The sequence below is a fragment of the Doryrhamphus excisus genome, chromosome 21, assembly GCF_030265055.1.
Source record: "Doryrhamphus excisus isolate RoL2022-K1 chromosome 21, RoL_Dexc_1.0, whole genome shotgun sequence".
NCBI classification, from domain to species: domain Eukaryota; kingdom Metazoa; phylum Chordata; class Actinopteri; order Syngnathiformes; family Syngnathidae; genus Doryrhamphus; species Doryrhamphus excisus.
The window spans coordinates 3,688,454-3,707,012 of NC_080486.1; the positions used below are offsets into that span (position 1 = coordinate 3,688,454).

The 18,559-nt window shown below is 36.1% G+C and overlaps 1 protein-coding gene across 7 annotated transcripts in view; it reads right to left on the reverse strand.

The window, feature by feature from the left end:
- The window catches only part of pex2 (peroxisomal biogenesis factor 2), a 253,053-nt gene that overhangs the window by 189,970 nt on the left and 44,524 nt on the right, over positions 1-18,559 (reverse strand). The window contains exons 1-3 of one of the 7 annotated variants that reach the window (XM_058059545.1): positions 18,170-18,214; positions 15,452-15,534; positions 4,662-7,953 (exon numbers count right to left, since the gene is read on the reverse strand). The exons of 1 other annotated variant lie outside the window; for it this stretch is intronic. In XM_058059545.1, the coding sequence (XP_057915528.1) occupies positions 6,980-7,951 (972 nt within the window). In that variant the 5' untranslated portion in view covers positions 7,952-7,953; positions 15,452-15,534; positions 18,170-18,214 and the 3' untranslated portion in view covers positions 4,662-6,979. Of the gene's footprint in view, positions 1-4,661; positions 7,954-15,451; positions 15,535-18,169; positions 18,221-18,559 lie in introns of those variants that run through there. 5 more of the 7 variants (XR_009120475.1, XM_058059543.1, XM_058059546.1 and 2 more) reach the window with 5 other exon arrangements.

Consider the following 18,559-nt stretch of genomic DNA (forward strand, 5'->3'; position numbering starts at 1 on the left):
ATGTATGTGTACATATATAATCTGTAATGTCATTGTAGATATAATTTAGATAAATATATTGTATTTAGGAAAATACAATAAAAATGTTTTTTAAATATTTTTTAAATTGTGCAATAAATAAAATTTAATAAATACATTTAATGGTAATTTTAAAGTCACTATCATATGGTAATAATAGCTAATGTTAAAAAAACGTGTAGTAATGCTAAAATGTCAGTTAAATCTATTAAATTGGAGGGAAAAAAGATTTTTATTGATTCCATGAGGGGGAAAAAATTTGATATACAATATATGTATATAATCTATATTTTATATATAATTAATATTCAACAGATTATGTATGTGTCCATATACAATCTGTAATTTCATATAAATTGTAGATATAATTTAGATAAATATATTGTATTTAGGAAAATACAATAATAAAAAAAAATAAATTGTGCAATAAATAAATTTTAATAAATACATTTAATGGTATTTTAAAGTCACATACTATCATATGGTAATAATAGCTAATGTTAAAATATGTAGTAATGCTAAAATGTCAGTTAAATCTATTAAATAGGAGGGAAAAATGATTCTTATTAATTCTATGAGAGGATAAAAATAAAAACTTTAGATTTTAAAAAAATATACAATATATGTACATTATTATCTATATTTTATATATAATTAATATTAAACTATAGATTATGTATGTGTCCATTTATAATATGTAATATAAATATAGATTGTAGATATAATTTAGATAGTGTATTTAGGAAAATACAATAATAAAATAATAAAAAAAGATATATACATATTTTATTAAATTGTGTAATAAATAAAATGCAATAAAAAACATTTAATGAAATTTTAAAGCTATATTATTATTTTTCTTCTATGCAACAAATGAGTCAAATTAAAACTTGAAATGCTTCCAGACCTTGGAAGCACGAGCGAACCTTTTATGTCGGAATTTGTAACACTTTTCCATCATATTTGATCTGCGGGTTCAACTTTCCGTGTTTTAAATCTCCGATGTAGCATCTATTGAATTAACAAACGCAAAAAAAGCAGCAAATTCTATCCATACGCACCAAATCCGACGCTTCTTTCCCAAGGTCAGACATGCAAGCGCAGCATGGATGCCGAGGAAATGACTTCCTTATTTTAGGTGTGATTGATTGTCCCCCTGACCCGTTAGACCGAAGAGGTGCTTAAGAGGAGTAGGAAGACTAGGATAATTGGGCCCCGGTGGTATCCAAACCCCCGGCAGGTGTGGAGAAGAACTCTCCAAGCCCTGAACCTCCACAGCACACCTAGGATTTAAGTACCTTGGAGGAATTGTTTGGCTGTTTTATTTTTGTCTTGAGAAGATGAAAACGTGATCCGTGCGGCGTTCCTATTGACATTTCCGACAAGTAAAAATTCACAAGTGTCAAAAATTCGTCTGAAGTTTGTACGGATAATGCGATGTTGCTTGATGAAAAGGTTAAAGCTGTGCGGTTTTTCATTTCGGGGTAATAAATCCGTGGTCCTCAACAGGCGGCCCCTTTTGGCCCGCAGTGACGCAGCGGTACAAAAGACGACTGCGGATATTTGAACTGAAAAGTTGGATAAAGTTGGAGTCTTAGCAGTTTTTCCGACTACAAAGTATGTATTTATGGAAAGGCAGAGGCTTCCTACCGAAGAAATACTTTTTTTTTAACGTTTTTGTTGCCAAAAAGTACACAATGTCATAATTCATCTACGTCAAATATATATGCCAGATATGGCATCTCAAAAGCTCTCAATGAATGTATGGATATTGTATTTTAATGCATCTTTTACTATGTTTTTTTTTTTACTACTACTCTATTTTTTCTTCACTGTAAAGCATCTTACAAATACAAATCATTTTATTAATAATAATACATTAATAATAATATTATAATACTACATTTATACTAATAATAATTATATGTTCCAAGTATAAAATAAACTTATTTGTATCTGCAATTAATAATAATACTACTAATAATAACAATAATAATACAAATAATTTTATTTTACACAAATAACATTTGTTATAACATATAACACATACATTATTATAATTAATTATATTATTATTAATAATACATTTTATTTGTATAAAATAAAATTATTTGTATCTGCAATTAATAATAATACTACTACTAATAACAATAATACAAATAATTTTATTTTACACAAATAACATTTATTATTAATTATTATAAATAATACATTTTATTTGTATAAAATAAAATTATTTGTAATTAATAATACTAAATATTTATAATAATAATACATATAATACATGTAATTATTAATACATTTTATTTGTATAAAATGAAATTATTTGTATCTGCAATTAATAATAATACATATAATAATTAATACATTTTATTTGTATAAAATGAAATGATTTGTATCTGCAATTAATAATACTAATATTAATAAATTTTATTTGTATAAAATAAAATTATTTTTTATTTGTAAGACACTTTACAGTGAAGAAAAAATAGTCATAATAATAATGCTACATTAAAGCTACTACTACTACTAATAATAATAATTATTAAAAAATTTAGTTATTAAAATGCATTATTATTATCAAAATGCTGATTAGACTACAAAACTACAAAAATATTCCACTTATAAATAAGGAATCCTACTTTGCATATATTCACTTATCACTTAACACACGAGGGATCAAACACAAATCCATAGCATCCTAAAGGTCTGTAATCATGTGATCATGGTCACGTATGAATGGGTCTCAGGATTGCGTCAAAATTTACCTGTTTGAAGTCCATAGCCTTTTATTGTGGCCAGCCTATGCATTATACTGTATACGGTATATATTCTTCATTAGTATTTTTTGAGTCCTTCCATTCATTCTGCCCCATTGCCAATAGTTCTTTTAATGAAATACAAACTAATCAACAAAAAGGTGGCACGTACAAGCAAATTAAAATTTTGGCGATATTTCTGTCTTTTCTTAAAAAGTATTTAATCAGTAAAATCAATGCCTGACATGAAAGGAATGGAGATGAGGGACAGGGCGGCTAAAAAAGAAGCTCATCAAAGACGATCTAGTTAAGGGATTCAATGCCCTAATTCCCTTTCTCTTAAAACCTTCGTCAGTGGGGGCACACGGCCAATTTGCTCCTTAAATGGCGACGTGTGAACGTGTAGATTGCTTTGCATAGCCGGTGGGAACGGGAGTATGGGTGTGGATGGGGGGGTTTGGAAAAGATCCAAAGACAGATAAGGCTTAACGGGGGGGGGGGCCTTCGCTACCCCACCCACCTCCAGTCCAGGGCCTTGTTCCAACTCGGCTAATTCAATCCATGCTCTCACTCAATTAAATAGACTTTAATGTACTCCTTTGTCTTTATCTTTCTGAGACACCGAAAAGGGGGGGTGTGAGAGGGGGGGGTCATTAGAGTTGTAGAATAATATCTGCAAAAAAAAGGTTTATGGTGTAAGTCTCATTGAATGTTAAGACAATGACATGTCCCGTTGGCGTTAACGGGTTATCATATATATGCATCCCTAAGCTCGCTTCCCGGGAATCCGAGTACATGAATGGAATGTAGCGTATAAAATATTGACAACCGGGGCTTTATGTGCGTTACCATAGGCTTCATTATTCAAAACGTCCTTGATGATTGGGGGGGGGGGGCGACTTCCAGGTGTCCACAAATGTAAAACTAATCATCTACTTTTGGAAGCCTCACTTGAACCCGAAGAACACAAACTGGTCAACCTCAATTTTCTTCATTGTCATACTCATTGATAAATGTACAATATTTTATAAATAGAAATATTTTTAAATATTTTATAAATATATTTGTAATTTTATAAATATAAATATATAAATATAAATATACAAATAAATTATACATATCACAATATTCATTGTCATTCATCCAGGGTCATTCATTCATTCATTCATTATCTACTGCTTATCCTCACAAGGGTCGCGGGAGGGGGTGAGGTGGGGGTGCTGGAGCCTATCCCAGCTGTCATCAGGCGAGAGAGCGGGGTACAACCCTGGACTGATCGCCAGCCAATCACAGGGCACATATAGACAAACAACCATTCACACTCACATTCATACCTATGGACAATTTGGAGTCGCTAATTAACCTAGCATGTTTTTGGAATATGGGAGGAAACCGGAGTACCCGGAGAAAACCCACGCATGCACGGGGAGAACATGCAAACTCCACACAGAGATGGCCGAGGGTGGAATCGAACTCAGGTCTCCTAGCTGTGTGGCCTGCACGCTAACCACTCGTCCGATATGCATCCCCTTCCAGGGTCAACCTGTCTCTATTAGGAATTGATAAATGAATTATTTTTTCTTCACAGTAAGGCGTCTTTACAAATAAATAATTTTAATAATAATAATTATTTTTTATTTTATTTTATTTTATTTTAATTTATTTTTATTTGTATAAAAAATTTAAAATATTTTTAATTTGTAAGACACTTTACAGTGAAGAAAAAAATAGTAATAATAATAACTAATAATATTATGAATTATTTTATTATACATGAAGCCTAACCCATTGGTTCCCTATTTTCTGTAATGCCCCCCCCCCCACCTCCTGACCCCCAAAATTTTAAATACTACAGAAACGCATAATATCCGTTTATCTGTACTGTACAGTATGAAACTGAAACCAGGAAAATGGAGTGCATTCAAATTGTTGAGTACTATAAATGTGTACATGTTGGCAGCTCTGCACCACATACTTTATTCACTTACGGCCCAATTTGGAACCACTTCAGTGCCATAAACGAGGAATTACCGCATCTGTTTTTTGGAGTGCAAAGCTTTTCTAGAAAGTAGTTAATTTGTAAAAGTAATTGCGATTAATTTATTCGACTAATTAGTCTTAAGATCATGTTGATCAGAGACAGTAGGCTTCTTATCGTCTGTCTATTTGACAAGTCTCTGCAATCAGCAATTAAGCCCGCATCGTTTTTTTTTTTTTTTGGAGTACGCAGCTTTTCTAGAAAGTAGTTAATTTGTAAAAGTAATAGCGATTAATTTATTCGACTAATTAGTCTTAAGATCATGTTGATCAGAGACAGTAGGCTTCTTATCGTCTGTCTATTTGACAAGTCTCGGCAATCAGCAATTAAGCCCCAGTGATCAGAGCGGAAGTGGTACCCCCCCTTCCTCCCCAACCACCACCATCCTTACTCCTCTCTTGTCAACCAGGAAAGGCTTCACTCAGCTGGGGTGCGTTTGGCCCCGGGCTGGGCTCACTGGTGGAGGTTAACTCCAGCATAAATAAGCATCTTTGGACTCATTACAGGGATTAGAGAGTAATTCGCCTGCGAGGAAGAAGACGACTGCAAAAGGGTTTTGGTACAGTTTACGACAGTCTTATGGGGGCAAGGGCCCGGGAGATTACGAGGGGGGGGGTGGGATGGAAAGGCAAGCAAAAGAGAGAAGGGCCAAGGGAAACGAGAGGCTGGCTGTCAAGTGTGTGTATGTGAGAGTCAATCCAAGCCCCCGGCTGCCCCCTTGATCTCGAGGATGTCGGGGTGCTGTGAAAACGGATAATGGGAGTTCGAACGAATCGGGGCCTGTCTAGAGAGGAGTGTGCTGATTGTTATAACTTTTCCCTCATCTCCCTCCTCCACTTAACTGAATAAACACTCAGGAGGAAGCCCCGAAATCAATTTTAATGATGTCGAAATACAATTTAGGAACAAAATACACAACAAATGCTAATTTGGTCGGTGATGAGAGGCATCAGAAATTCCCGCCATTATTTATTCAGCTGATTTTCTGCATTTTTCATCAGAACAAATATTCCCATTTCAACAAACACGCACTGCGAGAGAGCATTCCGAGCATAAATCAACACGTTCTTTCATCAAATATATGCTCTGCGTGGTTCTTGGTAGTCTGTCCGCTGCCCCAAAGACAAATAGTTCTATTCGAAGTCCGGTCGGAGATACAGAAGGGGCGGACGACTGTCAATATATGCGCACATACATTAAACATAGCTGGTCCGTGTGTGTTCAGAAAGGACGTCATCGAGTTATTAAACGAAAATAAATTTCTGGGGATCACAATAAATGAAAATATGAGCTGGAAACCTCTACCATATCTTATTTACTGTGTGGAAATATGGGCTAATAACTATAAAAGCAACCTACTGCAAAAAAGGCCAGTAAGGATAATTCATAATGCCGCCTACAGAGAACATACTAACTCCTTATTTGTAAAATCACAAATACTTCAACTTGCTGATATAGTTAATCTTCAAACAGTTAAAATAATGCATAAGGCTAAAAATAACCAATTAGCTAAAAATGTCATCTGGTACTTCTCTACAAGAGAGGAGAAATGTGATCACACATATGGAATAGGAATAGGAATACGTTAAAAAATTTAAACATTTTAAAAATAAAAATTAAAAGAAATTAAAATAAAGTAAAACTAAAATAATAAAAAATAATAAAAATTAAAAAAATAAAACTTACATTTGTTCACTTTCCTATCCTATTTGTCCTGCTTTCCTATCAGCTCGTACTTTGGTATGTGACAAAAAAAATAATTAAAAAATTTAATAAAATAAATTTAAACATTTTAAAAATAAAAATAAATGAAATAAAGTAAAATAAAATTAAACAAAAATAATACAATTAAAAAAAATATATTAGGAAAGCAGGAAGTGAACAAATGTAACAGTTACTATGGTACCCATTATGTCATTGTATGGTCATATCACCTCGTACTTCGGTACGAGGTACATGATTAAAAAAAAAAAAAAAAACTATTATGGAAAGCAGGAAGTGAACAAATGTTAGTTACTGATTGTAAAAGTACCAAATGGAGGGGTAGAATTTAATAAGCTTTGCTTCTTCCTACTCCTTTTGGACATGTGGAACTGTGAACTGATTATGTGATGCATTCAATTGTAATCTGATAAAACCATTACCAATCAACCGTATTGCCAATCTAGTGCTTAACAAGCATCTCGACCGCCATCTTGACTGGCTCCATATGCGTTGCCTCCGCTCCACATACAGGACAAGTGATGCAATTGTTTGCAATACTGTGACTTTTGATGCAGTAGTAGCAAAAAACATGTCGACACCCGACTCCGTGAGGCATAGTCGGCCATTCTCCGCACAGGGCGCACTCTTTCAAGACTCCATTTTTATCCCGCGTACTTTCCACGCCGCTTCCGTCCCGTCGGAATACAAAGGAATACACGGTTGCTTTCAGTTTCCTTGCGTTGATAAGCGGTAAAAGGAAAATGAGGAACTCCGCAAATCCGTGCCATAGCAGCTCGCGGTTCATGTACTGGTACGTGACGTCACGTGTTACGTTGGGTTTGCTAAAAACCGCTTGAGCTCCGATGATCCGTTCGGGTAAAACTGGGTGTTGACCCTTTCTGAGGAACACGAGGAAGTTCAGAAGGCTCGCAAGACGCGCAAGACCGGATATCAGAGTGAGGGAAATTCCGAGGGCCTTTTGGGAAAACACTCCATGACCTTCAGACGTTCCTGAAGTCAAACCGAGGAACTGACGAAGGCTGTGGGAGCGCTCCTGAAGCCAACGAGGTCCCACTGTTAGCATTAGCAGAGCCAATCTCTGCCGTCGGTTAAGAGGCCTGTACCGGGCAGATGAAGATGAGGCGTTGTGGTAGCGGAGACTGAGTATCGACTGACCCACTGTGGTGCTTTCAGGGTACAGAGTGAACCTCCATAGGAGAATTTGAAGCAAAGCTTTCAGTTCGGGTTCCAGAGGCGTCAGAAGGCCCGGGCGGAAACTTTGGAAGCATTGGGAGAACTGGGTCCAAAGGAGCTGCTCCAGGGCCGAGTCCAGCTCAAGAGAATCCAGTTGACTGATGCGCAGGACTGGGATCAGTTGGTCGGAAGCGGTCTCTGAAAGAGATCCTCCTACCTGGTTGATCTCGTGTTCCATACCTAAGAAACAACACATTTCGAGATTCCGTCTTGAGTTGAGCTTTGGATACGCCGAATTCCGAAGTGATTAATCAAAGTTGAATGATTAATCATTCATTCATTTTCTACCGCTTTTTTCCTCACAAGGGTCGTGGGGGGTGCTGGAGCCTATCCCAGCTGTCTTTGGGCCGAGAGGCGGGGTACACCCTGGACTGGTCGCCAGCCAATCACAGGGCACATATAGACAAACAACCCCATTAAAACATGAAAACCTATAAATGTTTGGGTGGTTTGAGTTAACTCATGTATTATTCATTCATTCATTTTCTACCGCTTTTTCCTCACGAGGGTCGCGGGGGTGCTGGAGTCTATCCCAGCTGTCTTTGGGGCGAGAGGCGGGGTACACCCTGGACTGGTCGCCAGCCAATCACAGGGCACATATAGACAAACAACCTCATTAAAACATGAAAACCTATAAATGTTTGGGTGGTGTGAGTTAACTCATGTATTAACTAAAATGTATTATGTATTATTAACTGTCTAACAGACGGCCTCAGGTTTTTCCTGCAAAACATCCTGATAAACTTTTGAATTCATTTTTCGATTAATGATTGCAAGTTGTCCAGCCAATCACAGGGCACACATATACAACCTCATTAAAAACATGAAAACCTACAAATGTTTGGGTGGTTTTAGTTAACTCATGTTTTAAATGAATGAATTTTGTATTTTAACGTATCTTTTACTATGGACAATTTGGGGGCCGCACAGCGGTCTAGTGGTTAGCGCGCAGACCTCACACAGCTAGGAGACCAGGGTTCAATTCCACCCTCAGGCATCTCTGTGTGGAGTTTGCATGTTCTCCCCGTGCATGTGTGGGTTTTCTCCGGGTACTCCGGTTTCCTCCCACATTCCAAAAAAACATGCTAGGTTAATTAGCGACTCCAAATTATCCATAGGTATGAATGTGAGTGTGAATGGTTGTTTGTCTATATGTGCACTGTGATTGGCTGGCGACCAGCCTCTCGCCCGAAGACAGCTGGGATAGGCTCCAGCACCCCCCGCGCGACCCTCGTGAGGAAAAAGCGGTAGAAAATAAATGAATGAACAATTTGGAGTGGCTAATTAACCTAGCATGTTTTTTTTGGAATGTGGGAGGAAACCGGAGTACCCGGAGAAAAACCCACGCATGCACGGGGAGAACATGCAAACTCCACACAGAGATGGCCGAGGTTGGAATTGAACCCTGGTCTCCTAGCTGTGTGAGGTCTGCGCGCTAACCACTACACCACCGTGCCGCCCAGTTGTTGACTAATTAACTGGAAAAAACTTTTCCATGGACTTGATTACCCGCAGAACCGTAGCGGATCTCTTTAAAGGGGAAAGTACACCCCAAAGGAATCGGGTGCCCTTGAGGTGAAGGCCATCTTGTTTAGGGGGTTATTTACTCTTCATACACATGGACGGAAATCACTTTTCATATGTAAAAGCCGTCCTAATGCAACCTTTGAGCCATGCAATGCAAAAAAAAAAGCGGAAAAGGGAGGGATCTTAGTCTCCCTCCAGTGTATAAACACACACAATCCAAGAAACACACACGGCGAAGCCCGGGGGCTCCTGGTGCCTGCACCCTCTGGAGATAGGGGTGTGTGTACAAATCACATCACGAGGGATTAGGCTAACGGCACAGTCTATGGTACATCTGCCAAATGTGGAACAATCTCCCTTTCCCTGGAGTCGACTCCATTTGGGATCGAGCCATTGTGACGTCTCGGGCTATATTTTGCGCTTTCGTTTTTTTTTTTTTTATCTGGCCTTTTCCTCAAGTCAAAACGCTTAGGAAGTGGGCGAAGAACCTCACACAAGGAGAGACAGAGCAATAGGGCGAGAGAGTGAGAGGCCCTTTTTTTTGACAGTGGCTTTTGTGTCTCGCTGAACAGGATTTGTCATGAGGCTTTAAAACAGATTTCAGCCGGGTAAATATGGCAGTTTTGGCAGAAAGGGAGATGATGGTCACTTTAGACGGCTCAAGAGGAGGTGGTGGAAGAAAAAAAAAAAAAAAAAAAAAAAAACAGATCTAATGTAATAAGCGGGAATGGTGTGGTCCTGTCTGTGTATTCATGATGTTTCAATAGATGCCGGAGCCGCCGTATAGCTAAGTCAGAATTAGCAAATCAATGGTGGGGGTGCTAGATGATTTGCGCTGAGGTAAGCAGGTGTGACAAATTTATTGAGTTGAATTTGAAAGACTGCCATGTTTAGAACCTCGCCTGTGACGAAAAAGGAGTTTGGATTAAAAAAAAAAAAAAAAAAAAAAAACAGTCTTGAATGTGCATCCTTACCAATAAACAGACTCCATTTGTTTAGTTTAATCGGAAAGTTTTGCCTTGATGTGTGCGGAAAAAAATGTGCAGATTATACAACGTGTGTGGAAGTGTGTGCAGGAATATTTACAGTGGCATGAAAAAGTATCTAAACTTTTATAAAATCACCATCAAATGTGATTTGATCTTTGTCAAAAATCACACAGATGAAAAAACAGTGTCTGCTTTAACTAAAACCGCCCAAACATTTATAGGTTTTCAGGTTTTAATGAAGTTGTTTGTCTATATGTGCCCTGTGATTGGCTGGACAACTTGCAATCATTAATCGAAAAATTAATTCAAAAGTTTATAAGGATGTTTTGCAGGAAAACCTGAGCCCGTCTGTTAGACAGTTAATAATAATAATAATAATAAATAATACATTTTATTTGTATAGTGTTTTTCAAAATACTCTTTACAGAAAAATGGAGTTGAATAAAAACAAGTAAACAGAGTAAATGATACGTTAAAATACAACATTCATTCATTTACACACAGTTAAAATATGAGTTAACGAAAACCACCCAAACATTTATAGGATTTCATGTTTTAATGAGGTCGTTTGTCTATATGTGCCCTGTGATTGGCTGGCGACCAGTCCATGGTTTGGGGCCGTTTCGCTGCCTTTGGGCCTGGACAACTTGCAATCATTAATCGAAAAATTAATTCAAACGGAGGCCGTCTATTAGACAGTTCATAATAATAATAATAATAATAATAATAATAATAATAATACATTTTATTTGTATAGCAGTTTTCAAAATACTCTTTACAGAAAAATGGAGTTGAATAAAAACAAGTAAACAGAGTAAAAGATATACAACATTAATTCGTTTATACACTGTTAAAACATGAGTTAACTAACACCACCCAAACATTTATAGGATTTCTTGTTTTAATGAGCTTGTTTGTCTATATGTGCCCTGTGATTGGCTGGCGACCAGTCCATGGTTTTGGGGCTGTTTCGCTGCCTTTGGGCCTGGACAACTTGCAATCATTAATCGAAAAATTTATTCAAACAGAGGCCGTCTATTAGACAGTTCATAATAATAATACATTTTATTTGTATAGCGGTTTTCAAAATACTCTTTACAGAAAAATGGAGTTTAATAAAAACAAGTAAACAGAGTAAAAGATACATTAAAATACAACATTCATTCATTTATACACAGTTAAAACACAAGTTAACTAAAACCACCCAAACATTTATAGGCTTTTTAGGCATTTATTGGCTGGCGACCTGTCCATGCTTTGGGGCTGTTTCGCTGCCTTTGGGCCTGGACAACTTGCAATCATTAATCGAAAAATTGTCACCAGCCAATCACAGGGCACATATAGATAAACAACCTCATTAAAATATGAAAACCTATAAATGTTTGGGTGGTTTTAGTTAAATCAGACAGTTTTTTTTTATCTGTGTCATTTTGACAAAGATCAGATCACATTTGATGGTGATTTTATGCAGAAATGTGAGAAATGTGTGTATTTTGTTCTTCTGAAACCCTTCTGAAGTTGATTTAGTTCTGTGTTTTGGATCATTGTTTTGTTGCAGCATGCATCCTCTTTTTAGCTTCAACTGTCTAACAGACGGCCTCAGGTTTTCCTGCAAAAAACTTTTGAATTAATTTTTCGACTGGACTGGTCGCCAGCCAATCACAGGGCACATATAGACAAACAACCTCATTAAAATATGAAAACCTATAAATGTTTGGGCGGTTTTAAAAGGTTCAGATACTTTTTCATACCACTGTATGCCTCGATCTATGCATGCTAAATTCATACACACACACACACACACACACACACACACTCTTGGGAGGTCCGATATTCCTTTCAAAGCCCTTCTATCGAGCAGTTTACAAGTTATGAATGAATATGTTTTATTTGGGGGGAAACACTGTATTGACAGCTACCTATCAATAGTAATGCGACTATTGTCAAGGGTCTGTCAATATTAATGTAATTATGATGTAGGGGGGGGATCAGAGGGATGGCGCGGAGTCAAGGGGGTTGAGCGGGGGGTCGAGTTACATCTCCGGCCCACTGCCGTATCAATAGCCGGGATTGCTATTGACAGTTTCCTTTCAGACTTGCAGCACTTGGCGGATATATAACGAGCCGACACTTCAGTCAATGCCGGGCTGCCTATAAAAATTAAGTATTTGAATTTACAGGGCTTATACTGTGGACGGTTGGAAATCCATGCTTGGGGTGTAATAGTCACAAGTCGGGGCAGCGTGTCCGGGGGGTTTTCAATATGCGGTATGCGGAGTGAAGAGTCTCTCGTACGGAACCCACGCGTCAATGCAATGCAATGTGTTATGTTGACTTTCTTAAAAGCTATTATTTATAAAGTCGCACGGCTAGGTAGAAAAGTTCAGGGATGACCAACAGGAGTGTGAAAAACAACCTTTGCCCCCCCCCGTATTCAGTAATTTGGTACTGTCCTTCCTTGAACATGCAGAAAAGATGAATGCAACGTCTCAAGGCTGACGGACATCATCCAATTTAGCAGGTAAGCTAATTGGGGCTATGACCGTAGTGAGGCAACAAAAGCCCCCCCCCCCAAACCAGTTCTCTAAAAACTGAAATATGTAGAGACAAAACGGACAGATTATAAAAACCGATATGTCAGACAAGGGGGGGTGCTACTGTTTACGGATACAGTGAATGAGGGAAAAACTGGGGGCAAAGATAGCTAAGGGAAAAAAAAAAATGAAGGAAAGGGGGGTGGAGATAAGCGCAAACGTCCGTAGAGTCTGACCTTGAGACTGACGGTCACAATAAAAGGAGGAGGGCACATTCCTGAAGCATATCTGCCATAGCGAGGTGCAAGGCATCGAGGGAATAGCCCCCGCCCCCCCGTAGACAGAGCAAAGCTGCGCTTTCTTCTTGACCTTGGCTTTGGTGTCTCGGGAGGGGCTGAGGGTGTTAAGAGAAGGAAGCTAACAAAAAAAAAAAAAATAACTGGGGATGCCGGGAAGGTGATTGCGTGCTTTATAGTGAACAAATGCAAGAAAGCGACATTATTGCATCCAATCAGGATGTCATGTGACCAAAATATGGATTTATGCCCCCTTTTCTACTGGTACCTATTCACTTATAGGTGTACTTTTGAAAATCAGGTACTATTAAATACTACAAATTACTTGTCAAGCATTTAAAGATGTAAGGACGCCTGAGCTGCTTCGATTAATCCATGAATCAGTGATTAATCAATTATCCGCAGATGTTTTTTTTTTTTTCTGAGGTATTATTATTTTTTTAATCAAATTAGGAAATAACATCAAAACATTATGACAATAATAATATTTTAATGGGTATAAAGTTTACTACCGATTTGTGTTTTTAATTGAATCAAACAAACTCAACACTACACATTAATCATGTTAAACACATTATAATGGGACCAGTTCAGGTGGGCGGAATCAAAAAAATGAAACAATGGTACCTACTTGCCTATAGTTACTATTCATAGATTTACTTTGGAAAAATCAAGTACTACCAATTACTTGTCAAGCATGTAAAGATGTAAGGACGCCTGAGCTGCTTCGATTAATCCATGAATCAATGATTAATCAATTATCCGCAGATGTTTTTTTTTTTCTGAGGTGCATTTATTTATTTTTTTAATCAAATTCAAAAATATCATCAAAACATTATGATGCAATAATAATATTTTAATGGGTATAAGGTTTACTATCGATTTGTGTTTTTAATTGAATCAAACAAACTCAACACTCCCCCCATTAATCATGTTAAACACATTATAATGGGACCAGTTCAGGTGGGCGGAATCCAAAAAATGAAACGATGGTACCTACTTGCCTATACTTACTATTCGTAGGTGTACTTTGGAAAATCAAGTACTACCAATTACTTGTCAAGCACGTAAAGATGTAAGGACGTCAATTAATCCATGAATCAGTGATTAATCAATTATCCGCAGATGTTTTTTTTTTATTTTTCTGAGGTATTATTTTTTTTTTTTATCAAATTAGGAAATAACATCAAAACATTATGACGCAATAATAATATTTTAATGGGTATAAAGTTTACTACCGATTTGTGTTTTTAATTGAATCAAATTCAAACTCAACGCTACCCGTTAATCATGTTAAACACATAATGGGACCAGTTCAGGTTGGGGGAATCAAAAAATAAATGAATTGACCTTGATGATTGCCCAATCCGACACTAAGGTGTCACTATTTTTAAGTAAAAAAAAAACGACCGACCAAACGCGGCGCAAAGTGTTAGAGTTAGCATAAACGATGGTACCTACTTGCCAATACTAACTATTCATAAGTGTACTTTGGAAAAAATCAGGTACTACCAATTACTTGTCATGCACGTAAAGATGTAAGGATGTCAATTAATTCATGAATCAGTGATTAATCAATTATTCGCAGATGTTTTTTTTATTTGCTTGAGTCGCATTTATTTATTTTTTTAATCAAATTCAAAAACAACATCAAAACATTATGACGCAATAATAATATTTTAATGGGCATAAAGTTAAAAGAGAATTAGTTTACTACCGATATGCGTTTTTAATTGAATCAAACTAATTTGAATCACTCAAAACTACCTGTTAACCATGTTAAACACATTATAATGGTACCTACTCGCCTATACTTTGGAAAATCAGGTACTACCAATTACTTGTCAAGCACGTAAAGATGTAAGGACGCTTGAGCCACGTCAATTAATCCATGAATCAGTGATTAATCAATTATTCGCAGATGTTTTTTTTATTTGCCAGAGGCGCATTTATTTATTTTTTTAATCAAATTCAAAAATAACATCAAAACATTATGACACAATAATAATATTTTAATGGGCATAAAGTTCAAATAGAACTAGTTTACTATCGATTTGTGTTTTTTGTGTGTTTTTTTTTTTTTTTTTAAATTGAATCAAACTCAAAACTACCTTTTAACCACGTTAAACACATTATAATGGGACCAGTTCAGGTAGGGGGAATCAAAAAAAAAAAATTGACCTTGATGATCGCCCAATCCGATACTAAGGTGTCACTATTTTTAAGTAAAAAAAACGACCAACCAAACGCGACGCAAAGTTGAGTTAGCATAAACGATTTTCCAACTTTGCAAAATTCATTTGTGTGAAAAACCGTAGTGAGTCAAACCTACTTTCCCGAGCGCTCTGTCCCGTCGCTGCTGTCTGCGTTATTGCCCTTCAACGGCCGAGGCGGCGCGTAGAGCTAATGTCCTCACTGTGAAAACGAATAAGAACGTCAGTTTCAGAACTTTCAAAAAAAAAAAAAGAGTGATGTCAGAATGTTAAGATTACCCAGGCGGTAAGCAGACTAATTGTTATGAGTCTGTTTCATGAAAAATTAATGTGTGCAAATGCACATAGGGGTCTTCAAACTGTGTGTGTGTGTGTGTCACTAATGCTCTATCAAGACTCTCTTTCTCTAATCACCCCGACTCCTCCGAGTCGAAGGGTACGGCCAACGTTAATGCCGGCACACCAAGAGAATATACATTAGTTACAACACCACACACACAAAAAAAAATGTCCTTTACTTAATCTGGTATGCTGGGAAGGTAAATTATTGAAGAGAATTAATTGATTTCATGAGTAGAAAGGTTGAGTATGCTAAGGGGCATAAATGTAATAAGTACATGGCTTTGCGAAAAAAAAAAAAAAACTACTAAAATGTCATGAAACATTTAGAGGGCAAAAAGGCACAAATGAATGTGGAAGACAAAGTGAAGCTGAGAATGAAGGAATGCATGAACGTTGGGGAAGCTAACATCAAGACTTTATACAATATGAAAGTGTGATACGTGTAAATATGGTGCATTCAAAATTAGAGATAATTAATAATAGTTCATATAGGTATTGTTTCCGAGTTTTGCAGTTGGATTGTAAATATGTCCAATTTATAAATTTCCCTGATTATATTCGTGCAGACTTTCATACTTTGCACTTTACTTCATTCTAAAACGGATGTTTGTGCCAGATAGAAATGTGCAGCTTTGCACTGTTTCCTTTAATATTTACTCCGGCCATTAAAAGCCTCAGTAAGTGTTGACTATCGGCTTAAAAATATTCATATTTGTGCCTTTGTTGATATCCGCATCAGTTTGCTAAATGCTAGCCCTTATGTAGTCCCGCTACTGGCACAAAGAGGCTTAATAGCAAAGAAGTATTTTTTTAATGTTTTAAATACAATACATATTTTTGAAAATAATATATTTATATATATAATATAATAAAATATTAAAAAAATAATTTTTAATATTTATTTTTTTCTTAATATTTGGACTTTATTTTTTATTTTATTTTATTTTTTTATTTTATTTTTTTTATTATTTTTTTTTAACTTTTTTTATATATTTAAACTTTAATTTTTTTTGACCAGGTAATTATAATTTTCTTAATATTTGAACTTTATTTTCAAAAGAAAGAAAATGCAACCTCATTGTAGCATTTTTATATGAATATTTTCAAGTTTTATTGTTAAATTATATGGTTGTTTGTCATATTTGTGCCTTTGTTCATATCCGCGTCGGTTTGCCAACTGCTAGCCCTCGTGTCGCCCCGCTACTGGCACAAAGAGGCTTAATAGCCAAGAAGTCTTTTTTAAATTTTTTAAATATAATACATATTTTTTTAAATTATATATTTATATATATGATATAATAAAATATTTTAAAAATAATTTTTAATATTTAATTTTTTTGACCTGGTAATTATAATTTTCTTAATATTTGGACTTTATTTTCAAAAGAAAAAAAAATTGCAACCTCATTGTAGCATTTTTATATGAATATTTTAAAGTTTTATTGTTAAATTATATGGTTGTTTATCATTTGTGCCTTTGTTCATATTTGTGTTGGTTTGCTAACTGCTAGCCCTCGTGTAGCCCCGCTGCTACTGGCACAAAGAGGCTTAAAAGCGGAGAAGTTGCTTTTTTATTTTTTGAATATTTAAACTTTATAAATTTTTTTGACCTGGTAATAATGATTTTAATATTTGGACTTTATTTTCAAAAGAAAAAAAATTGCAACCTCATTGTAGCATTTTTAAATGAATTTTTAAATGAAAGTTTTATTGTTAAATTCTATGGTTGTTTATCATATTTGTGCCTTTGTTCATATAACAATAATATAAGCAATAATTTTGCTTATTACTGCCTGATGCAACATAACATGTTTATTTCTGCATTTATAACTTCAAGTTACGTATGCGGTAGTTTTGCTCTACTATTTACATTAAGTGTAAATATAGATAGGTTCACTCTTTATGTAACCATTGGCTTGTTTATATGACTGGACCACCTACACAATGCTTTTACGTAATAATATAGGCACAAATACAGTATATTCAATCACATGCCCTGCTTTTTTCCCCGGCTACGCACACACATTAAAACACAAATTTGATAACCACCGAGGAGGTTATCTGAGTCAAAGCCACAAAGGAGGAGAAGAGGAAAAAAAACAGACAGATAAGCGTGGAGAGGAGTGATGATTGTGATGAAAAAGATGAAGTGAATGGTCTATGGAAATCAATAGGATCAACTTAGCCTTGAATCTCAATGTGGGAGACTTTGATCCGTGGTATTGATTGTTAAGTAGTAGAATATCAGAGGCTTGGAGCGTTGCATGTTCTTGAAATAATACAGTCAGAGCAGTAGTTACTAAATACTGCGCGTCTTGACTTGAATTGCACTCAATGCATATGTTTTTGTTGCAGCTGTGAACAGTAAAACGCAATCGTGACAACAGGTCGATATGTGGCATCAAAACAAGCATTTACGTACAAATGCTGGAACAGATTTTCATGTAAACAGAATACAAAACTACTTTTGTTAAGAGACAGAGTGACATAGTTACCTATTTTGTCGCGAGGGACCAGACAGGTTGTAAACAAAGTCTACTTCCGCGTTTATAAAGTGAAAACCCGCCTTTTCAAGAAAGTAACCAATGGTGTGATTGAACGTCACAATAACGCGTCGCTCTTGCGAAATTCAACTAATCAGATCATAGAACGTCATCACAGGGGGGCAAACTCTTTGGAAAAGCGTGTCCTTCAAAATAAAATTTATGTTTCTGTTGTGGTAACCGCACATAGAGACTGAATTGTTGACGAAAAACAATGCACCAAACGGACAAAACCAGCTATTGTGTATCCTTAGTGATGTGTCGTCGTTTATTAGACTGCAGTCCGATAACCAGCTTAACGGAAGTGCCCAAACACTTAATGAACCAATGAGCGTCAAAACA